The 25,000-nt window shown below is 45.5% G+C and overlaps 1 protein-coding gene and 1 non-coding gene across 3 annotated transcripts in view; one reads left to right on the forward strand and one right to left on the reverse strand.

Moving 5' to 3' along the window:
- Nucleotides 1-25,000, forward strand: part of LOC106603859 (rho GTPase-activating protein 26) — a 172,105-nt gene that overhangs the window by 142,900 nt on the left and 4,205 nt on the right. Inside the window, exons 17-23 of one of the 2 annotated variants that reach the window (XM_045717354.1) lie at nt 7,691-7,796; nt 11,453-11,612; nt 13,560-13,707; nt 13,968-14,214; nt 22,862-22,897; nt 23,590-23,700; nt 24,953-25,000. The exon at nt 24,953-25,000 is cut by the window's right edge and continues 44 nt beyond it. In XM_045717354.1, the coding sequence (XP_045573310.1) occupies nt 7,691-7,796; nt 11,453-11,612; nt 13,560-13,707; nt 13,968-14,214; nt 22,862-22,897; nt 23,590-23,700; nt 24,953-25,000 (856 nt within the window). The remainder of the gene's footprint in view (nt 1-7,690; nt 7,797-11,452; nt 11,613-13,559; nt 13,708-13,967; nt 14,215-22,861; nt 22,898-23,589; nt 23,701-24,952) is intronic. The other variant, XM_045717355.1, reaches the window with a different exon arrangement.
- LOC123742638 (U7 small nuclear RNA) lies at nt 6,761-6,815 on the reverse strand. The gene has a single exon (XR_006769788.1). It is a non-coding gene; the product is annotated as a U7 small nuclear RNA (small nuclear RNA).

Here is a 25,000-nt window from a genome sequence, read left to right on the forward strand (position 1 = left end):
AGAGTGCCGTGTGTGTGTGTGTGTGTGTGTGTGTGTGTGTGTGTGTGTGTGTGTGTGTGTGTGTGTGTGTGTGTGTGTGTGTGTGTGTGTGTGTGTGTGTGTGTGTGTGTGTGTGTGTGTTGACACTGGAAGTGGATTGCGGTGGCGAGGTGACAGAGAGGGTTTGATGTAGTGTGTCCACCGGTGCACTCTCTATCCACTTGCCTTGCGGTGACTGATGGGGCTTTCCATCAGCTGCCTGCTCTGCTCCTTGGGACCTGGCTGACTGGCTGGGACCTGGCTGACTGGCTGGAACCTTGCTGACTGGCTGGGACCTTGTTGGCTGGCTGGCTTGGACCAAACTGACTGGCTGGTACCTGGCTGACTGGCTGGAACCTGGCTGACTGGCAGGGACCTGGCTGGCTGGCTGGCTGGGACCAAACTGACTGGCTGGTACCTGGCTGACTGGCTGGAACCTGGCTGACTGGCTGGTACCTGGCTGACTGGCTGGAACCTGGCTGACTGGGAGGGACCTGGCTGGCTGGCTGGGACCAAACTGACTGGCTGGTACCTGGCTGACTGGCTGGCTGGGACCAAGCTGACTGGGACCTGGCTGACTGGCAGGGACCTGGCTGGCTGGCTGGGACCAAACTGACTAGCTGGGACTAGGCTGACTGGCTGGCTGGGACCAAGCTGACTGGGACCTGGCTGGCTGGCTGGGACCTGGTTGGCTGGCTGGGACCTGGCTGGCTGGCTGGTACCTGGCTGGCTGGCTGGGACTTGGCTGGCTGGCTGAGACCTGGCTGGCTGGCTGGTACCTGGCTGGCTGGGACCAAGCTGGCTGGCTGGTACCTGGCTGGCTGGGACCAAGCTGGCTGGCTGGTACCTGGCTGGCTGGGACCTGGCTGGCTGGTACCTGGCTGGCTGGCTGGGACCTGGCTGGCTGGCTGGGACCAAACTGACTGGCTGGGACCTGGCTGACTGGTACCTGGCTGGCTGGCTGGGACCAAACTGACTGGCTGGGACCAAACTGACTGGCTGGGACCTGGCTGGCTAGCTGGGACTTGGCTGACTGGGACTTTGGTGACTGTTTGGGACCTGGCAGACTGGGACCTGGCTGGCTGGCTGGGACTTGGCTGGCTGGCTGGGACTCGGCTGACTGTTTGGGACCTGGCTGACTGGGACCTGGCTGACTGGGCCATGCTGAATCAGAGCCCAGGAGACAGTAAAAAAGCCAAGGCCAATAGCATAGTGGTAGGCGTGGCTAAAAGGAGTCTCAACATTATATAGTCATTCTGAATTTCGTATGCATGCATCACTACAGACGTTGGTAAATATGAAACTGGTACAACTTCCAATTGAACAATGAGGCATTGCTACATTGTCATGTTTTCTGGTACAGAGAGTGAAATTCAGCAGTTTAGCAAGTGCAAGGTTGTGTTGTCCTGACACAGCACAGTACACAGACCTGTAGACACACAGACCTGCTCTGAGACAGCAGTACACAGACCTGTAGACACACAGACCTGTAGACACACAGACCTGCTCTGAGACAGCACAGTACACAGACCTGTAGACACACAGACTTGCTCTGAGACAGCACAGTACACAGACCTGTAGACACACAGACCTGCTCTGAGACAGCAGTACACAGACCTGTAGACACACAGACCTGTAGACACACAGACCTGCTCTGAGACAGCAGTACACAGACCTGTAGACACACAGACCTGCCCTGAGACAGCAGTACACAGACCTGTAGACACACAGACTTGCTCTGAGACAGCAGTACACAGACCTGAAGACACACAGACCTGCCCTGAGACAGCACAGTACACAGACCTGTAGACACACAGACCTGTAGACACACAGACCTGCTCTGAGACAGCACAGTACACAGACCTGTAGACACACAGACCTGTAGACACACAGACCTGCTCTGAGACAGCAGTACACAGACCTGTAGACACACAGACCTGCTCTGAGACAGCACAGTACACAGACCTGTAGACACACAGACCTGCTCTGAGACAGCACAGTACACAGACCTGTAGACACACAGACCTGTAGACACACAGACCTGCTCTGAGACAGCAGTACACAGACCTGTAGACACACAGACCTGTAGACACACAGACCTGCCCTGAGACAGCACAGTACACAGACCTGTAGACACACAGACCTGTAGACACACAGACCTGCTCTGAGACAGCACAGTACACAGACCTGTAGACACACAGACCTGCTCTGAGACAGCACAGTACACAGACCTGTAGACACACAGACCTGCTCTGAGACAGCACAGTACACAGACCTGTAGACACACAGACCTGTAGACACACAGACCTGCCCTGAGACAGCACAGTACACAGACCTGTAGACACACAGACCTGTAGACACACAGACCTGCCCTGAGACAGCAGTACACAGACCTGTAGACACACAGACCTGCTCTGAGACAGCACAGTACACAGACCTGTAGACACACAGACCTGCTCTGAGACAGCACAGTACACAGACCTGAAGACACACAGACCTGCTCTGAGACAGCACATTACACAGACCTGTAGACACACAGACCTGCTCTGAGACAGCACAGTACACAGACCTGTAGACACACAGACCTGCTCTGAGACAGCACAGTACACAGACCTGTAGACACACAGACCTGCTCTGAGACAGCACATTACACAGACCTGTAGACACACAGACCTGCTCTGAGACAGCACAGTACACAGACCTGTAGACACACAGACCTGCTCTGAGACAGCACAGTACACAGACCTGTATACACACAGACCTGCTCTGAGACAGCACAGTACACAGACCTGTAGACACACAGACCTGCTCTGAGACAGCACAGTACACAGACCTGTAGACACACAGACCTGCTCTGAGACAGCAGTACACAGACCTGTAGACACACAGACCTGCTCTGAGACAGCGGTACACAGACCTGTAGACACACAGACCTGCTCTGAGACAGCACAGTACACAGACCTGTAGACACACAGACCTGCTCTGAGACAGCACAGTACACAGACCTGTAGACACACAGACCTGCTCTGAGACAGCACAGTACACAGACCTGTATACACACAGACCTGCTCTGAGACAGCAGTACACAGACCTGTAGACACACAGACCTGCTCTGAGACAGCACAGTACACAGACCTGTAGACACACAGACCTGCTCTGAGACAGCACAGTACACAGACCTGTAGACACACAGACCTGCTCTGAGACAGCAGTACACAGACCTGTAGACACACAGACCTGCTCTGAGACAGCACAGTACACAGACCTGTAGACACACAGACCTGCTCTGAGACAGCACAGTACACAGACCTGTAGACACACAGACCTGCTCTGAGACAGCACAGTACACAGACCTGTAGACACACAGACCTGCCCTCTGAGACAGCACAGTACACAGACCTGTAGACACACAGACCTGCTCTGAGACAGCACAGTACACAGACCTGTAGACACACAGACCTGTAGACACACAGACCTGCTCTGAGACAGCACAGTACACAGACCTGTAGACACACAGACCTGCTCTGAGACAGCACAGTACACAGACCTGTAGACACACAGACCTGCTCTGAGACAGCACAGTACACAGACCTGTAGACACACAGACCTGTAGACACACAGACCTGCTCTGAGACAGCACAGTACACAGACCTGTAGACACACAGACCTGCTCTGAGACAGCAGTACACAGACCTGTAGACACACAGACCTGCTCTGAGACAGCAGTACACAGACCTGTAGACACACAGACCTGCTCTGAGACAGCAGTACACAGACCTGTAGACACACAGACCTGCTCTGAGACAGCACAGTACACAGACCTGTAGACACACAGACCTGCTCTGAGACAGCACAGTACACAGACCTGTAGACACACAGACCTGCTCTGAGACAGCACAGTACACAGACCTGTAGACACACAGACCTGCTCTGAGACAGCACAGTACACAGACCTGTAGACACACAGATCTGCCCTGAGACAGCACAGTACACAGACCTGTAGACACACAGACCTGCCCTGAGACAGCACAGTACACAGACCTGTAGACACACAGACCTGCTCTGAGACAGCACAGTACACAGACCTGTAGACACACAGACCTGCTCTGAGACAGCACAGTACACAGACCTGTAGACACACAGACCTGCTCTGAGACAGCAGTACACAGACCTGTAGACACACAGACCTGTAGACACACAGACCTGCTCTGAGACAGCACAGTACACAGACCTGTAGACACACAGACCTGCTCTGAGACAGCACAGTACACAGACCTGTAGACACACAGACCTGTAGACACACAGACCTGCTCTGAGACAGCACAGTACACAGACCTGTAGACACACAGACCTGCTCTGAGACAGCACAGTACACAGACCTGTAGACACACAGACCAGTAGACACACAGACCTGCTCTGAGACAGCAGTACACAGACCTGTAGACACACAGACCTGCTCGGAGACAGCACAGTACACAGACCTGTAGACACACAGACCTGCCCTGAGACAGCACAGTACACAGACCTGTAGACACACAGACCTGTAGACACACAGACCTGCCCTGAGACAGCACAGTACACAGACCTGTAGACACACAGACCTGCCCTGAGACAGCAGTACACAGACCTGTAGACACACAGACCTGCTCTGAGACAGCAGTACACAGACCTGTAGACACACAGACCTGCTCTGAGACAGCACAGTACACAGAGACCTGTAGACACACAGACCTGCCCTGAGACAGCACAGTACACAGACCTGTAGACACACAGACCTGTAGACACACAGACCTGTAGACACACAGACCTGCTCTGAGACAGCACAGTACACAGACCTGTAGACACACAGACCTGCTCTGAGACAGCACAGTACACAGACCTGTAGACACACAGACCTGTAGACACACAGACCTGCCCTGAGACAGCACAGTACACAGACCTGTAGACACACAGACCTGCTCTGAGACAGCAGTACACAGACCTGCAGACACACAGACCTGCCCTGAGACAGCACAGTACACAGACCTGTAGACACACAGACCTGTAGACACACAGACCTGCCCTGAGACAGCAGTACACAGACCTGTAGACACACAGACCTGCTCTGAGACAGCACAGTCCACAGACCTGTAGACACACAGACCTGCTCTGAGACAGCACAGTACACAGACCTGTAGACACACAGACCTGTAGACACACAGACCTGCCCTGAGACAGCACAGAACACAGACCTGTAGATCTTGGTTCAAATAGCATTTGTCTTCTTTAAAATATATATGTACTTCGAAAATCATCTACGCTTGATTGAGGTTGTCTGACCGGCACAATGGACCCAATCTAATAGCACCATATGGTACTCCAGGAGGGGAAATGACACTCAAAGTATTTGAAAGGTAACCAACTGTATTGGAACCGAATTGGGCAGCCCTGCCCCTGGCCTGAAGACAGAAGGAGAAGGAGACAGGTAGCCTCATCTCCAGCTGTTGTACAGTGTTGACTGGTATTGTGAGAATAGGACTTCTGTAGAGTTCAGTAGTTAAGGTGCTCTGAGGCAAACCTCTCTCAAGGTAATGGAGTATAATGACGGAAAGTAGGGATAACTGCCGGCTGTATTACTATAGTATATTTGCCTCTCCAGGTAATCAATGCTTTCATAACATATAGTATGATAAGCTCTTGTGGTAAGCTATAAAAACAGCATTATAAACTGAGTGGTTCGAGCCCTGCATGCTGATTGGCTGACAGCCGTGGTATATCAGACCACGGGTATACCACGGGTATGACAAAACATGCATTTTTACTGCTCTAATTACGTTGGTAACCAGTTTATAATGGCAATAAGGCACCTCAGAGGTTTGTGGTATATGGCCAATATACCACGGCTAAGGGCTGTGTCCAGGCACTCCGTTTTGCATTGTGCTTAAGAATAGCCCTTAGCCGTGGTATATTAGCCATATACCACAAACCCCCTCGGTGCCTTATTGCTTAAGTATAGTATATAGTATGTGTGTGCAGTTCCCACATGAAAAAATACTATAGTATACTATGGTATAAATACTATAGTATTCACTGTAGTGTTTTTGCAGTATTTACTGTAGTATATTGTAGCATTTATTGTAGTATACTGTAGTATTTACTGTAGCATTTACTGTAGTATTTACAGTAACTATAGTATAAAAACTGTTGTAAAAGTAAACGGTAGTATATACTATAGTGATGCATGTAGTGTTTTTTGCTGATTGTAGTATACTGTAATATTTACTGTAGTGTTTTTATTCAGACATTACTGTAGTATTTACTATAGACTAGTTGGTTCATTAGGAACAAAAACAGCATGCCCTAAACATGGGGCAAAACAAATGAGGTTGGCTTAGATTGTTGACAACATGTAAGCTATATTTTGTCTCCAATGTTTATTGAAAACATAAATACATTTGCACAATGACTACTTGTTGTCTCTCAAATACATTGTTACATTTGTTGGTTTGCTAGCTAGCGAATTTGAGCCATATTAGCATTGACATGAAATCCGTCAAAACCGCTCAAATCAAGATGGTATCAATAAGATGAAGCTAGCTGAAACAAGCCCCTTACGATTCCCCACATGGCAGTGTGTTGTCATTCATGCTAGTAGTCTGGCCATCCAGAACCACAACACCAGGCTGATTCTGCTGCATGGAAGCGCGCACATCGTTTTAGTGAATTTATAGTGTTTTTGTTTTATTGTCTTTGGCATAGAACTGGAGGCTTTCTCCTTGAGGAAACCTACTGGAGAAATACTAAAAGAGCAGGTTTTTAAAAGGTTTTCCATAACCTGTCGGTAGGTAGGTCTGAACAGAGAGTTCAGAGCTTCTGCTCTTTTCTATAACCTGTAGAGAACATAATATATGGTGTATACTTAGCATGTAGGTTTCTCACTTATGGGTGCCATAAATTGGGATACGGGGGGAGGGGAATGGACAGGGTATATGCAAAATAAATACTGTAGTATTTAATAGAGTTTAAAAAAAACTGTAGTGGTTTTGCGGACTGTGGTATTTTTGCAGACATTACTGCAGTATTTACTACAGTTTCTTTTCCGGATAATACTATAGTATTTACTATTCTATTCTACACTATACCACAACATTATACAGTAAGTACTACACATAATCGAGGGATACTACTGTACACTGTGGTGTAGTGTAGTATTCTACAGTAAACTGTAGTATTTCTTCATGTGGGTTGAAAGGAGATTGAACCAAGGGCAGGTATTACATTATTATTTTCACCAGTCTTCTGGTAAATGCAACACTGTTGTTGTGATAATGGCAATAGCTGGAAATCCTTATTAGGGATTCTGAGGAAATGGATGTTTTGGGTAGTATGATGTCTAGAAACACATCTGAGTGTTCTACATGACGTTGTTACTGTTATTTAGACAGTGTCCTTACCTCACCTTACCATCTCTCTCTCTCTCTCTCTATCTCTTCTCTCTCTTTTTTTCTATTCTCTCTCTCTCATCTCTCTCTCTCTCTCTCTCTATCTCTTCTCTCTCTTTTTTTCTATTCTCTCTCTCCTCTCTCCTCTCTTCTCTATATTTTTTCTCTCGCTTCGCTTTCTTCTCTTGTCTCTCTTCTTTCTCTTTTCTCTTCTCTCTCTCTCTCTCTCCCTCTCTCTCTTCTCTCTCTAGAACGTGACAATCAGGAGGCGAGGATCACAGAGATCCATAGCATCGTCCACTGGCTCCCAGAGAAGAACCGGCAGATGCTGGATTTGCTTACGAAACACTTGGCAAAGTAGGTTTGGTTTAGGCCCACTCCCCTGGGGTCTCCCATGTACTGTTTTACAAATCCTCCTGACTGTACCGCGCTGACGGCCATGACCACAACTGACTCCCAAATGCACCCTATTCCTTATATAGTGCACTATTTAGGGAATAGGGGGTCCATTTTGGATGCAGACAAATCTCCCACCCATGCCGAAAGCCACTACCACATCCACCCAGGCCCGTAAGAGGATTGGCTTAGTAATGAACTCAGGACTGTAGTGTTGACACCAGTAATGGCTCCTAGCTTTCCCCTGTGTTCCTCCTACACTACCACTGAAAAACACGTCATTAGTTTGGTGACCAGACTCATCCTGTTCTTCTGGGTATTGTTGTGCAATGGAGGCGGTGCAGTTTGCCATCTGTCTTTCTCAGTACTACAGTGAGGGAAAAACGTATTTGATCCCCTGCTGATTTTGTACGTTTGCCCACTGACAAAGAAATGATCAGTCTATAATTTTAATGGTAGGTTTATTTGAAAAGTGAGAGACAGAATAACAGCAAAATAATCCAGAAAAACGCATGTCAATAATTTTATAAATTGATTTGCATTTTAATGAGGGAAATAAGTATTTGACCCCCTCTCAATCAGAAAGATTTCTGGCTCCCAGGTGTCTTTTATACAGGTAACGAGCTGAGATTAGGAGCACACTCTTGAAGGGAGTGCTCCTAATCTCAGTTTGTTACCTGTATAAAAGACACCTGTCCACAGAAGCAATCAATCAATCAGATTCCAAACTCTCCACCATGGCCAAGACCAAAGAGCTCTCCAAGGATGTCAGGGACAAGATTGTACACCTACACAAGGCTGGAATGGGCTACAAGACCATCGCCAAGCAGCTTGGTGAGAAGGTGACAACAGTTGGTGCGATTATTCGCAAATGGAAGAAACACAAAAGAACTGTCAATATCCCTCTGCCTGGGGCTCCATGCAAGATCTCACCTCGTGGAGTTGCAATGATCATGAGAACGGTGAGGAATCAGCCCAGAACTACACGGGAAGATCTTGTCAATGATCTCAAGGCAGCTGGGACTATAGTCACCAAGAAAACAATTGGTAACACACTACGACGTGAAGGAATGAAATCCTGCAGCAAGAAAGCAAGAAAGCACATATACATGCCCATCTGAAGTTTGCCAATGAACATCTGAATGATTCAGAGGACAACTGGGTGAAAGTGTTGTGGTCAGATGAGACCAAAATGGAGCACTTTGGCATCAACTCAACTCGCCGTGTTCGGAGGAGGAGGAATGCTGCCTAAGAACCCAAGAACACCATCCCCACCGTCAAACATGGAGGTGGAAACATTATGCTTTGGGGGTGTTTTTCTGCTAAGGGGACAGGACAACTTCACCGCATCAAAGGGACGATGGACGGGACCATGTACCATCAAATCTTGGGTGAGAACCTCCTTCCCTCAGCCAGGGCATTGAAAATGGGTTGTTGATGGGTATTCCAGTTCAAATAAACCTACAATTCAAATTATAGACTGATCATTTCTTTGTCAGTGGGCAAACGTACAAAATCAGCAGGGGATCAAATACTTTTTTCCCTCACTGTATGTCAAAGTGACGATTGGTTACTATCAGAGGCAGACAGCAAAGTTAAAACTCTTACCCTATTTATTGTTGTCCAGCATGCTGAGAGAGGATTATTGGTAATCCTAAACCGGTCGTCATGGTTTAGATTTAACTTAATGACAGTGTTTTTCGAATTTCTATGGTGACATCACCATACGGTAAATTGGTTAATAGACCAATAACAAAGAGAGTACCAAACCCCTCTGCCAGTTTTTCCCTCCCCACTCAGACAACTGCCAGACACTACTAGCAGAATTCTTGCTTGAGAAATAGTTTTTTGCTTTAAAGCTATTTATGCCCATTTTAATGGAAATCTATTACAGTAAGGTACTTAATTGTTACACATAAATTCTATGATATTGATATAAAAACTGCTGCATTGGGCCTTTAAGTGCCAAATAAAGTAACATGGTTGACGATTTCTTCTTAAATCACCCATTTTCAAGCCTGTCTATCTATTGGGTAACAGGGTTGATGTATTAATTCTAGCCTGTCTGTCTATTGGGTAACAGGGTTGATGTATTATGCTCGACCTGCTCAGTTTTCCATCACAAAACACCAGAAAATGACAAACTGCTTTTACTCTATGATTTGACTATTAGATGTTTAATGTTAGATGTTTAATGTTAGATGTTTAAATTAGATGACTATTAGATGTTTAATGTTAGATGTTTAAATTAGATGACTATTAGATGTTTAATGTTAGATGTTTAATGTTAGATGTTTAAATTAGATGACTATTAGATGTTTAATGGTAGATGTTTAATGTTAGATGTTTAAATTAGATGACTATTAGATGTTTAATGGTAGATGTTTAAATTAGATGACTATTAGATGTTTAATGTTAGATGTTTAAATTAGATGACTATTAGATGTTTAATGTTAGATGTTTAATGTTAGATGTTTAAATTAGATGACTATTAGATGTTTAATGTTAGATGTTTAAATTAGATGACTATTAGATGTTTAATGTTAGATGTTTAAATTAGATGACTGTTAGATGTTTAATGTTAGATGTTTAATGTTAGATGTTTAAATTAGATGACTGTTAGATGTTTAATGTTAGATGTTTAATGTTAGATGTTTAAATTAGATGACTGTTCGATGTTTAATGTTAGATGTTTAATGTTAGATGTTTAAAGTTCCACCATATTAAAATAAGATTTCAGTTCAGGTAACAGGGTTGACCTTAAAATGAGGGACAGACCTAAATGAATCACTAACCGCATGAAATAAATAATGATCTTCAGAAATGACTGTCGAAGCAACAAAATAACTAAGGCTGAATTAAGTGGGTTAAAATCTTCCTAGAAGTGACACGGGGTGCACGGAGGGACATGTGAAAATGCAGAATTTTGGCACTTTAGCAAGCCTTTATTCATATTCATAAAAAATCTGATTTATTGAATTTTCCTTGTGGCCTATATTAAAGGGCGCTTCATTTAATATAACAGCCTTTTAAAATTCAATATTGGTGCACAATCTCTATTTAAAAAATCAAAGGTACACAAAAGGCAGTCATTTCATGGAACGACCCAGCAGTGTTTGTCACTCAGAAAGTAGCAACACCATGCAACACTAACACTGGACAGGGCCAAAGAGAATTGTATTTTTCATTTATGGAGTTTAGCTGATATCAGCAGTGCAAAACTCCCATTTGTGATTTAATTTGATTGGGAAAAATGTGTGCCCTCAATATGAATACCAGCCGGCTGGCATTAGTGAGATGTGTCGCAATTAATCAATGAATTATACTGCATCCCAAATGGAACCCTATTCTTTTATAGCATACTAGCAGGACACATCTTTAAAGTGCGGCAGGTAGCCTAGCGGTTAAGAACATTGGACCAATAACAGAAAGGTTGCTGGTTTGAATCCCCGAGCTGACTAGGTGAAAAATTGGGTGATGTACCCTTGAGCAAGGCATTTAACTCTAACTGCTCATGTAAGTCACTCTGGATAAGAGTGGCTGCTAAAATACTCAAATGTAAATGTAAAGTCTCTCACACATCTTTCCTTGCTCCCCTTACCTCATGACCTCCCCAGTGTGGCCAGTCACCACCAGCAGAACCTGATGACTGTGGCCAACCTGGGGGTGGTGTTCGGCCCCACTCTGCTGAGGCCTCAGGAAGAGACTGTGGCCGCCATCATGGACATCAAGTTCCAGAACATCGTGGTGGAGATCCTGATCGAGAACCACGAGAGGGTGAGTCAGTCAGTGAGGGGTTTCTGAGAGAGAAGTTCTGTTCAACACAATCCAACACCTTATCTTATCTCTCTTACCTGGATGACAGGGTTAGTCTCCAAGTCCCACATTGGCCCCTGGCCGATAATGGGGCCGTTGGAGGGGGGGAAGGAGGGAGAGATAAGTGTTAACTGTAATCTGGTTAGCCAGGGTAGAGGAGTATTTATCACTGTGTCTGTGAAAACTAATGATCCACGTTTACTTGAGCAGCAATTGATTCTGAGATTCATCTGCCCCAGACTTTTGATTTAATTATCTGAATGGAATGAGAGAAATGTTGTCAGAGGAATGGAGGCTGCCAGACACAGTGTTGGGAAGCTAAGCATCCTTGTCACAATGCTGATAACATTTCTGAATAACTGAAGCATTATGAGAGTGGCATGGTATTAAGTATTTGGACATCTCCTCCCTTACTGAAGAGCTCAGTGACTTTCAACTTGGCACCGTCATACACTACATCCCCAAAAGTATATGGACATCGACTCGTCGAACATCTCATTCCAAAATCATGGACTTCCTATGACAGTGCCACGTTGAAAGTCACTGAGCTCTTCAGTAAGGCCATTCTACTGCCAATGTTTGTCTATGGAGATTGCATGGCTGTGTGCTCGATTGTATACACCTGTTAGCAATGGGTGTGGCTGAAATAGCCGAATCCACTCATTTGAAAGGGGTGTCCACATACTTCTGTATATATAGTGTAGGATGCCACCTTTCCAAGTCAGTTAGTCAAATTTCTGCCCTGCTAGCAGCTTCCCCGGTCAACTGTAAGTGATGTTATTGTGAAGTGGAAAAGTCTAGGAGCAACAACGGCTCAGCCGCGAAGTGGTAGGGCCACACAAGCTCACAGAACGGGACCACCGAGTGCTGATGCGCGTGGCGCGCATAAATTGTCTCTCCCTGGTTGCAACACTCACTACCGAGTTCCAAACTGCCTCTGGAAGCAACGTCAGCACAAGAACTGTTTGCCGGGAGCTTCATGAAATGTGTTTCCATGGCCAAGCAGCCACACACAAGCCTAAGATCACCATGCGCAATGCCAAGCTTTGGCTGGAGTGGTGTAAAGCTCGCCGCCATTGGACACCGGAGCAGTGGAAACATGTTCTCTAGAGTGATGAATCATGCTTCACCATCTGGCAGTTCGACGGACGAATCTGGGTTTGGATGAGCCAGGAGAATGATACCTGCCCGAATGCATAGTGCCAACTGTAAAGTTTGGTGGAGGAGGAGGAATAATGGTCTGGGGCTGTTTTTCATGGTTCGGGCTAGGCCCCTTAGGTCCAGTGAAGGGAAATCTTAACACTACGGCATACAATGACATTCTAGATGAATCTGTGCTTCCAATTTTGTGGCAGTTTGGGGAAGGCCTTTTCTTGTTTCAGCATGACATGCCCCGTGCACAAAGCGAGGCCCATACAGAAATGATTTGTCGAGATCGGTGTGAAAGAACTTTCCTGGCCTGCACAGAGCCATGACCTCAACCCAATCGAACGCGTTTGGGATGAGTTGGAACGCCGACTGCGAGCCAGGCCTAATCGCCCAACATCAGTGCCCAACCTCACTAATGCTCTTGTGGCTGAAGGGAAGTCCCTGCAACAATGTTCCAACATCTAGTGGAAAGCCTTCCCAGAAGAGTGGAGGCTGTTATGGCAGCAAAGGGGGGACCAACTCCATATTAATGGCCATAATTTCTGATTGAGATGTTCGACAAGCAGGTGTCCACATACTTTAGGTCATGTAGTGTATCTGTAAATTGTAATACCATTTCCTCTCTTCTCACAAAGGCCCTACAATTTCATTGTCAAACTAAATGTATAGTTGTGTGAGTAAGTTCATTTAGCCATGGGTGTGTACCTGTAGTCAGTGTACAGAATGGGAAGGTTGATTGTGCCAGTGCTGTTTGTGCAGATATTCAAGGACATGCCAGTTCCGGGAGGTGGCCCGGTTAACCTACAGCTCAACCTGCAGCCGCGGAGGAGGAGCACGGAGAGCAAGGCCCCGTCCTGCAGCGAGAGACCCCTCACCCTCTTCCACACACCCACACACTCCCAGAAAGGTGGGCACAACAGTCTCTCTTCATCCCACACACCCTTCCTAAATGTTCAGTGTCAGTCAGGACAGGAGACATCCAAATTGCCTGAGATTTGTTCATCCTTCTTAATTTAAATGACTTTCTTCTCCTTTTCAAATGTAAAAAACAATCTATTGAGAGCATTTGCGTTAGCGGCTGACACATTGATCACCAATTTGAAATATCCTCCTCACCGACTCAAGTGGTTAGTGTAACATATACATCTTCTTCCTGCTGTTATGTAGTGGAGGAGAGGAACAGTGTGGTGGTGAACTCAGCTCCAGAGCTCCAGCAGCCCCAGCCAGCCCAGGCCAAGGCCCCCCACAACAACCCTTCAGCCACCCCCTCCTCCTCCTCAGCAGCGGTCAACCATAACAGCAGCGGCAGCCACGGCCACAGCTGGACCCCACGCAACAGCCTGACCAGCACTGACGGGGACCAGGACAGGGGTCTGACTGCCAGGCAGAACTCACAGAGCCGCCCAAACTCACTGTGAGTACACGTACATAAGCAAGCCTGCAAACGCGTTTGCACGCACACACACTCTCTTTCTTCACTGTACTCTCTGTCTCTTTCTTCACCCTCCTCTCTGTCTCTTTCTTCACCCTCCTCTCTGTCTCTTTCTTCACCCTCCTCTCTGTCTCTTTCTTCACCCTCCTCTCTGTCTCTTTCTTCACCCTCCTCTCTGTCTCTTTCTTCACCCTCCTCTCTGTCTCTTTCTTCACCCTCCTCTCTGTCTCTTTCTTCACCCTCCTCTCTGTCTCTTTCTTCACCCTCCTCTCTGTCTCTTTCTTCACCCCTCCTCTCTGTCTCTTTCTTCACCCTCCTCTCTGTCTCTTTCTTCACCCTCCTCTCTGTCTCTTTCTTCACCCTCCTCTCTGTCTCTTTCTTCACCCTCCTCTCTGTCTCTTTCTTCACCCTCCTCTCTGTCTCTTTCTTTACCCTCCTCTCTGTCTCTTTCTTCACCCTCCTCTCTGTCTCTTTCTTCACCCTCCTCTCTGTCTCTTTCTTCACCCTCCTCTCTGTCTCTTTCTTCACCCTCCTCTCTGTCTCTTTCTTTACCCTCCTCTCTGTCTCTTTCTTTACCCTCCTCTCTGTCTCTTTCTTTACCCTCCTCTCTGTCTCTTTCTTCACCCTCCTCTCTGTCTCTTTCTTCACCCTCCTCTCTGTCTCTTTCTTCACCCTCCTCTCTGTCTCTTTCTTCACCCTCCTCTCTGTCTCTTTCTTCACCCTCCTCTCTGTCTCTTTCTTCACCCTGCTCTCTGTCTCTTTCTTCACCCTCCTCTCTGTCTCTTTCTTCACCCTCCTCTCTGTCTCTTTCTTCACCCTCCTCTCTGTCTCTTTCTTCACCCTCCTCTCTGTCTCTTTCTTCACCCTCCTCTCTGTCTCTTTCTTCACCCTCCTCTCTGTCTCTTTCTTCACCCTCCTCTCTGTCTCTTTCTTCACCCTCCTCTCTGTCTCTTTCTTCACCCTCCTCTCTGTCTCTTTCTTCACCCTCCTCTCTGTCTCTTTCTTTACCCTCCTCTCTGTGTCTTTCTTCACCCTCCTCTCTGTGTCTTTCTTCACCCTCCTCTCTGTCTCTTTCTTCACCCTCCTCTCTGTCTCTTTCTTCACCCTCCTCTCTGTCTCTTTCTTCACCCTCCTCTCTGTCTATTTCTTCACCCTCCTCTCTGTCTATTTCTTCACCCTCCTCTCTGTCTTTCTTTACCCTCCTCTCTGTCTCTTTCTTCACCCTCCTCTCTGTCTCTTTCTTTACCCTCCTCTCTGTCTCTTTCTTTACCCTCCTCTCTGTCTCTTTCTTTACCCTCCTCTCTGTCTCTTTCTTCACCCTCCTCTCTGTCTCTTTCTTCACCCTCCTCTCTGTCTCTTTCTTCACCCTCCTCTCTGTCTCTTTCTTCACCCTCCTCTCTGTCTCTTTCTTCACCCTCCTCTCTGTCTCTTTCTTCACCCTCCTCTCTGTCTCTTTCTTCACCCTCCTCTCTGTCTCTTTCTTCACCCTCCTCTCTGTCTATTTCTCTGCGTTGACATAATACTCCCCCGAGTGCTGATAGAAGACATCTTTGATGGAATATGATCTTACCTTGTGAAATCTCTTGAGGGTTGACAAAAGTAATTTAACTCACTGGGAGAAGCGAGATGTGTTCTTTAAGGCTGCCTCTCCAAAACCACAGAAGATTGGCTATACTCAATTCTGTCTCTCTCATACTTGTTCTTTCGCGCTTGCTCTCCCACTGATTATGTCTCATCTTCAGAGCTCTGTTCTCATGTGTTTTCTTGCCCTTAAGGTCATGTTTGGAGGTGTTGGCACTGAGGAGAATGGGTCCATTTGCAGTGTGATCCTCTCTCTCCCTCCTCTCTCTCCCTCTTTCTCTCTATCACTCTCCCACTCTCTCTCTGTCTCTCTATCTCTTTCTCCCTCTCTCTCCCTCCCTCCTCTCTCTCTGTCTCTTCCTCCCTCTCCTGTTCTCCCTGCACTTCTCTCTCTCTGTCACTGTCTCTGTCTCTGTCTCTGTCTTTCGCTCCCTCCCTCTCTCTTTCTCCCCGTCCCCTCTCTCTCTCCCTCCCTCTCTCTTTCTCCCTCTTCCCCCCTCTCTCTCTGTCCCTCCCTCCCTCGCTCTCTATCCCTTTCACTCTCTCTTCCCCCCCCCCTCTCTCCCCCCTTAATCCCCCTCTCTCTCTCAGAACAGGAAGTGGACACAGCAGATTGAATAACAAATTGATTTTGAGCCACAAGCTGATGGCCTTTTGGAACACACTTAATTCCCTCCAATATAAAATGTAGGACAAGAGATGGAGAGAGAGACAGCGTGTTGTCAGTATGTTTCTCCACTGACACTAGCAGCAATCCTGAACAGGGGTCTGATAATGGGTCAAAATGGATCGTAGTTTTAACGACAACATGGCGCATTCACAACATGGCTCATTCACAACATGGCTCATTCACAAAATAGTGCATCAGAGATATTAGAGAACGGAGGAGATAGGAATCCCATTGGGCAATGAATGGAGAAATGTATAACGCCCCCCCACCCAGCAGACTGTTGGCCAATCACATTCACATTGTCATGCCGTGTCACGCAGTTGCTAAGCTCATCGTCACGCAACCCCTTCTCAAAGTCAGGGTATGAGTCGAGAAACCTGCCTATTTTCCTCAAAAGTATGTAATGTCACAATTCCAAAGCTATACGATATTACAGAAAACAAGTTAATAATCTCACATCTCAGAAAATATTTGTAATGTTGTTCTCCTGTAATGTTCACGTTCATGCGGATGTTGGGTTTTTGAGCTTGCGCACAATTGACTCGCATTCACTCCTTGAAGGAGAGCTTTCCTTGTCCCAGAATGAACTGTACGGCCCATTGACGACGCATGGGCAATATACACAATGGGCGTTAATACAATTCCAATGGAGTTTCCCATCTCCTCAAAACAATCTGTGGGTGCATTCACAAAATGGTTTATTTGAGGATTCCATTGATCATGTGGTGAGTTTGAATCCAAAGTGTCACTTAGTTTTAGTCAATTTAAATGAAGGAAATTACGTTGTGAGCAAAATAATTAATTATATCACTTTAGTAAATCATTTTAAAAGGGTTAATAACCAAACATTTCTCATTGGTGTTACTACTCCTACTGGTGTCATAATGTTATCAAAATGGCATATTCATTGTTTTTGAATGGGAAAATGGACCCAAATACATTTAAATAAATACAAATCTAGAAAAATAAGTACTCCAAAATGCCATGCCCAAATGCCACCGCAAACGACCCTTTTAGGAGTTTTCTTTGAATCAAACCTTCACAAGCAATTTGATGGTTTGACAACAACCAGTTATTTAGCTTTTAAAAAATGGTTAAAAGCAAGATTTCTTCTCAGAAAGCAAATACAGTGGTTTGGTAAGCCAAGAGTTCATCCACTCAGTACTGACATGCAGTGAAAGGCCATAAAACAGCTGACTAAGTCATCAATGGGCTTGTCATGGACCAACTATGTTTTATTAGTTGAAGGTCAGATTTTAACAGTGTTGCGGCTTTTTTACAGCAGAAAACTGACTCATGTTACAAGTGTTTATTTAACTCCCCGTGCTGATTATCTGAAAGGTGTTTGGGAGCGAGGGAGAGCAGAACTCTCAGGGGGAAGCAGGGGAGACATTCTGGCTCTCACATAACAACTGGAACCTTGTTCAACTGGTTTAATGCTAGCCTGTACAGAGACTTGGTTTCATTCAATGCTAGCCTGTACAGAGACTTGGTTTCATTCAATGCTAGCCTGTACAGAGACTTGGTTTCATTCAATGCTAGCCTGTACAGAGACTTGGTTTCATTCAATGCTAGCCTGTACAGAGACTTGGTTTCATTCAATGCTAGCCTGTACAGAGACTTGGTTTCATTCAATGCTAGCCTGTACAGAGACTTGGTTTCATTCAATGCTAGCCTGTACAGAGACTTGGTTTCATTCAATGCTAGCCTGTACAGAGACTTGGTTTCATTCAATGCTAGCCTGTACAGAGACTTGGTTTCATTCAATGCTAGCCTGTACAGAGACTTGGTTTCATTCAATGCTAGCCTGTACAGAGACTTGGTTTCATTCAATGCTAGCCTGTACAGAGACTTGGTTTCATTCAATGCTAGCCTGTACAGAGACTTGGTTTCATTCAATGCTAGCCTGTACAGAGACTTGGTTTCATTCAATGCTAGCCTGTACAGAGACTTGGTTTCATTCAATGCTAGCCTGTACAGAGACTTGGTTTCATTCATTGCTAGCCTGTACAGAGACTTGGTTTCATTCAATGCTAGCCTGTACAGAGACTTGGTTTCATTCAATGCTAGCCTGTACAGAGACTTGGTTTCATTCAATGCTAGCCTGTACAGAGACTTGGTTTCATTCAATGCTAGCCTGTACAGAGACTTGGTTTCATTCAATGCTAGCCTGTACAGTGACTTGGTTTCATTACATTTTTTTTATTAGGCAAGTCAGTTAAGAACAAATTCTTTTTTACAATGACAACCCACTGTTCCTAGGCTAACTGCCTTGTTCAGGGGCAGAACAACAGATTTTTAACTTGTCAGCTCGGGGATTTAATCTAGCAACCTTTCAGTTACTGGCCCAACGCTCTAACCACTAGGCTACTTGCCACCCCAATGCTAGCCTATTGGTTTCAGCTTGTAGAACGTTCTGGTTGTTAATAGCTGGCTTGTACACAGTGGCTGGCAGGCCCCCATTCAGACATGTCAAGTGACAGTGGTCCTGTCTGGGACAACCTAGCCATTAGCCAATCATAGCCACCACTACCATCTAAAGACTTCCTCAGATTAGCCAGGATGTTAGAAAGTGAACCGTTTGCTCCACGAACAGGCATACAAGTTATTTTAACACAGCACTTGTTTGACTTAAAATAACACTTATATAAAAGTGTCGTGTCTTTGGCTATGCCGGATTAAGTGATATGACATGCTAACTTGTAAAATGATTTCTCTGTAATTAATATGACCTGATTAAGCTAATCATGTAAATGTAATTAACTAGAAAGTCGGGGCACCACGGAAGAACGTTTATAGAGCTGTTATCTTCCGAATAAACTCTTAAAATACTTTGTAATATTTTACATCGATAGCAGTCAATATTAACCCTTGTTTTATTTTCAGTCTCATAATGAAAGTTGTAAGTTCTTGGCTATCTTCACGAACCCTGGCTAACAAGTTGAATCAGCAATACAAAATTGGGTTTAATTATTTATTTACTAAATACCTAACTAATCACACAGAATTACAAATACACAGAATACAATGTCTTCATACAGAAAACGTCCTGGTGGACGGAACAGATATGACGGCTGGTTACACAAAGGAAAGGGGGTTGGGCTTGAATGAAAGAGCGGGAAGATTTAGGAACAGAGAAACAGCAGCTATGCTATCGTAAATACATTATCTTATGCATTCTAAATTACCGCCCATTTGGAAAAGGAAAATGCAATAAATATTTACTCTGAGCTGCGCTTCGGTAGATTGGTCGTAGATGCTGGCCGTGTTGGCCAACAGATCTTCCTGTTACTCGGAAGAATGTCTCTGGTGGTCAATTGGATACGTGGTGGTATCTTCGTCCGTCTGTTAGACTGGATCCGTCGTCCGTCCTTTCCTAGCCCACGTTACAGCGGCCGCTGCTAACTCAACGGCTAGGAAGTAGCACTTCTGTAGTGAATAAGCTCAAAGTTCATACCAGTTCATACCATAGCTCACGCCGAGGTTGGCTTAGTTGACATGTGTGTCCTTCTAACGTAGAGGCTGCAGGCCTCCCGTACTGGAACTACGTGAATGTCTTTTCGTCAAAGGGTTATATAGTGGAGAGGGGGGAAGGGAGGTGTTTCATCGTTTATAACCCTTGTCTCTTCACAGGGTTGGACCACTGATCGAGCAGGGCACTTTCCTTATGAAAACCCAATTCTCTCATTTGGAAGCTAAAATTACATTTAATCTCCTAACAAACAATTTCAATATCAAACATTTCAATTGCATAACAATTCCATGTGACTCTGATAACCCCATTTGTTTGATGTTCCCAGACTCTCTATATTTAACAGGACAGCAGTCCTTCAGTAGGGTCAGTAAGAGAGGGGAAGGGGGAAAGGTATTTATGGGGGGGGGTCATAAACCTTACCCACAGGCCAACGTCATGACAAAAGTTAGGATTTGTTATTTTCTGAATGGAGACAGAGACCCTGGCACCTTTACACTGAGTGAACAAAACATTAGGAACACCTGCTCTTTCCATGAGATAGCTTTCACCTGGTCAGTCTATGATCCCTTCTTGATGTAAGTTGTTAACAAATCCACTTCAATCAGTGTAGATGAAGGGGAGGACAGGTCAAAGAAGGATTTTTAAGCCTTGAGATAATTGAGACATTGATTGTGTATGTGTGCCATTCCGAGGGTGAATGGGCAAGACAGGGTATGATTGTAGGTGCTTGGCGCAGCGGTTTGTGACAAGCAACGCTGCTCGGTTTTTCACACAGTTTCCTGTGTGTATCAAGAATGGTCCACCACCCAAAGGACATCCAGCCAACTTGTCACAACTGTCAGAAGCATTATAGTCACCATGGGCCAGCATCCATGTGGAATGTTTTTGACACCTTGTAGAGTTCATGCCCCAACTAATGGAGTCTGCTCTGAGGGCAAAAGGGGTGCAACTCAATATTAGGAAGGTGTTCTTAATGTTTTATACACTCAGTGTATGTCTGATAAGCTGTTTAACAGTATCACAGCTCATAATAGTAACCCTGGTACCACTTACAAGTTCTAGGAAGACCTTGACCCCCATCAGTAAAGAGGCATAATTTCACGCCACCCAAAACTGCCTCTGAAAGTAATACGACTTTTACTAACCTTGAGTTTCGTTTCGGTCTTCTCTGTCTTTGTAGTTTTATCAGATGGTGAAATTATGATTTAACACAAAACCCTTCAAAGTTCCATCTGTTTGTTTTGGTTAAGTCGGAACTTACAGGTCCTTTGCTTGGCCTCAGTGATGACCCCATGGCAGGGTCAGTCTTTTCCTCTGCGGATCTCAGCTGTTATCGTTTCTTCCTATTCTGTTTTATTAGAAGGGTGCGGTGTAGCACAGGGCTGAATTACTACTGAGAAAAACACACAAGACTAGAATCCCTGGTGACTCAGACCTCAAAAATGTTCTTGAAAACGTGTCATCAAAATATTTCCATTTCTCCTAGTGACCCAGTTGTACAAAGAGGCATCACTCAACAGGGCCAGTCGAAGCGAGTTCTGCCGCGACTACAGTCTCTCGAGGAGCTAACGCTCTCTCCATCCCTCTCTTTCTCTCTCTCTGTCTCTCTCTCTCTCTCCTCTCTCTCAGTAGAGCTGTCTCTCTCAAGAATTGTAAATAGCAGAAAGTAGCCTTGGACCGGTTAATCCACTTCTGGGGACTGGCAGAACTGTAGAATTGATTGTCTCAGGTCAGGATTCTAAAACCTTGGTTAGCGAAGGGAGCAGGTCATAAAAACAAGGCACGGACAGCAATATGATAGTTATGGATTGGTGACGGATCTGTAGCCTATTGTTCTAATGAGAGAGGTACTAAATTCAGCTGACCCTTTGCAGACAAGAACACAAACCAGATGGAATTAGAATTCTCAGGCACATGAAGTATTTCCAAAGGTTGAGAAACGCACCAACAATATGCTAAGAGCCATTCAGACATCGTAAACAGACAGATGACATAGTAATACAGTTATTACAGGCTTTGTGAGTACAAATATGATTTACTCATAATTATGCTGCTCAGGTGACTTTCCTTCTTACAATGTGGAATTGTTGGAGACGTAGTGGAAAACACTACGATCTTAATTTGATTACGCTGTTGCAGGAGAACTGTGTTGACATTTCGCATGCCCTGCCTGTGTTCTCTCCATTAATGCAACAAGGCCCCCTGCCCTGACCAGTAATATTCTGCGTTACATTTGGCCTACAGGCAGTTTAGTAACCATGGGGGGGTAGCAGACTAGGCGTAATACGGTAATCTTTATTTAGTCTGGCAGTGTTGATACCCCATCTGATAAAGCTCTCTGGGCCTGGCGCACTGTAATTGAATGATGTTGTCAAGATTGATTGACGATTTGAAAGAAACGTGGGATCAGTTTCATTAAGCCAGCTCAGGCGAAGCGTGCCACTCTGGGAGGAGGAGCAGAGATTCGCTGCTAGGCAGGGGAATGGCAGAGATATATGCCGCGGTGTTGAAAGAATAAGATGCATTTGCTTTGAATTAAAAATGGTAGACAAACAAAGGTAGATGTGTATCTGATGTAGATTATAAGATTGGTTTAAAACCAACAAAAAAAAGGAACAAATATTTATCTGAACAGCTTGGGGTATTTCATGTGTGGCAGATTAGGTCAGTCAGTTTGTGGGAGGTTGTTATAACAGGCAGAGCTAGCTATGTGGAAAGTATTATTCATGGGTTGCACTGTTGTCACTAATGGCTGTTTCTAAAAGTAACAGCACATAGAGGCACAATGACCCTATGCATGATTAAATATACTGTAGGCATCAGCATGCCTCATTAATAACCTCTTCACTCCAGTGTAATGTGAAGCAGCATGACTAACTCAGTCTCCTCCATTGTGATTCCAGGCTGAACCAAAAGAGCCGCACCAGTATCCCAACGAGGTATGGACGTTCTTCACACCCTTTCGTCACTAACCAATGACACAAATCTATCACAAATAACAAGATAATTCAGTCAAGATGTGTCTGTGTCGTCACAATAACAAATCACCTAGCGTTCTTACCAGTTCCAACTCAATACGTACTGAGCTATAATTAAAATGCACCCTGATCTTTCTTCACAATCAGATATATTATATCGCAGATGTCATCAAACTATAACAACTCTAGTCTAATGGGAATTACCATTGTTTACTTGCGCCTGAAGCCAACAAAGAACAACCAAGTTCCAGCTGATCCTTAGTTTTAGCTTATGCTTAGTTCCAGCTGATGCTTAGTTCCAGCTGATGCTTAGTTCCAGCTGATGCTTAGTTCCAGCTGATGCTTAGTTCCAGCTGATGCTTAGTTCCAGCTGATGCTTAGTTCCAGCTGATGCTTAGTTCCAGTTGATGCTTAGTTCCAGCTGATGCTTAGTTCCAGCTGATGCTTAGTTCCAGCTGATGCTTAGTTTTATCTTATGCTTAGTTCCAGCTGATGCTTAGTTCCAGCTGATGCCTGTATGCAGCCTGTATGGGTTGCCTCACGTCCCTGTACTCACTGAGCCACTGTCCACTAGATACTGGATATAGTATAGCCACTCCATGTAGTCGCTGACAGTCTAGTCACCGTGGATGTTGTGTATGTGTGTCTCTCAGCCCAGCCTCACCCAGCCCCACCTCACCACGCTCCCCCTCCTGGCCGATGTTCTCCGCACCCTCCAGCCCCCAGCCAGCCTCCTCGACCTCCAGTGACTCCTCCCCCATCAGGTCTGTCACCACGTCCGCCCAACACGGCATCTTCGGTTGCACCTCCTACTCACAATGCCAATTCTGGAGCTTTGCGCCGCCTCACTGCTGCACCCCCTCTGCCCCACCCCCACCACTGTGCATGATCACTGACAGATAGTTCCTGATCACCCTGAGATGCTTACCCTGTTCATACTATCACGCCAATTTGAATTGCACTATACTAGCTCAGATTAATTTATTCCTTCCCAGCAACTACAGCAGATGTGTAACCAATCCAGTGCAGTACAGCTCAGCTCAGTTTGGCTCAGTCGTGTGAAAGTGGATCACAGGCTCATCATTTGGTTGATTGAGGATACAGCCAGTCTATCAGACTTCCAAAAATTGTTATGCATGTAGCCAGGTAATTCAGATATACTCCAGATTATAAATACCTTCAGGCAGGTCTAGACAGATATACTCAAAGTTATAAATACCTTGAGTCAGGTCTAGACAGATATACTCCAGATTATAAATACCTTGAGTCAGGTCTAGACAGAAACTCCAGATTAGAAATACCTTGAGTCAGGTCTAGACAGAAACTCCAGATTATAAATACCTTGAGTCAGGTCTAGACAGATATACTCAAAGTTATAAATACCTTGAGTCAGGTCTAGACAGATATACTCCAGATTAGAAATACCTTGAGTCAGGTCTAGACAGAAACTCCAGATTAGAAATACCTTGAGTCAGGTCTAGACAGAAACTCCAGATTATAAATACCTTGAGTCAGGTCTAGACAGATATACTCAAAGTTATAAATACCTTGAGTCAGGTCTAGACAGAAACTCCAGATTAGAAATACCTTGGGTCAGGTTTAGTCAGGTTCAGAATAACCATGGGCCTTTTTTGGGGAGCTGTGTAAATATCTGTCGGATATATAGCATATTCGTTGCTGCTTTTTACTTTACAAGGACACATTTCTTGTAAAGCAAGAAGGCAACCTTGGGTAGCAGGTAGCCTAGTGGTTAGAGTGTTGGGCCAGTGACAGAAAGGTTGCTAGATCAAATCCCTGAGCTAACAAGGTAAAAATCTGTCGTTCTGCCCCTGTTCCGAGGCTGTCATTGTAAATACTGATATGGGAGCAATGATGATGTTATGAGACACTCTGGTACAGTTGGAGCTTCACCTGTCGTTGCTCCCGACAGTTAGGAGTGGTGGGACACTCAAAGTGCCCAATGTGGTATCTGAGTGAGTTGGATTATAACATGTTATTTTCCCTCCCCCTCTGTAGCGTCCCAGGCAGGCAGGCTAGGGCCCTCTACGCCTGCAAAGCCGAGCA

The sequence above is a fragment of the Salmo salar genome, chromosome ssa04 (genome assembly GCF_905237065.1).
Source record: "Salmo salar chromosome ssa04, Ssal_v3.1, whole genome shotgun sequence".
NCBI lineage: Eukaryota > Metazoa > Chordata > Actinopteri > Salmoniformes > Salmonidae > Salmo > Salmo salar.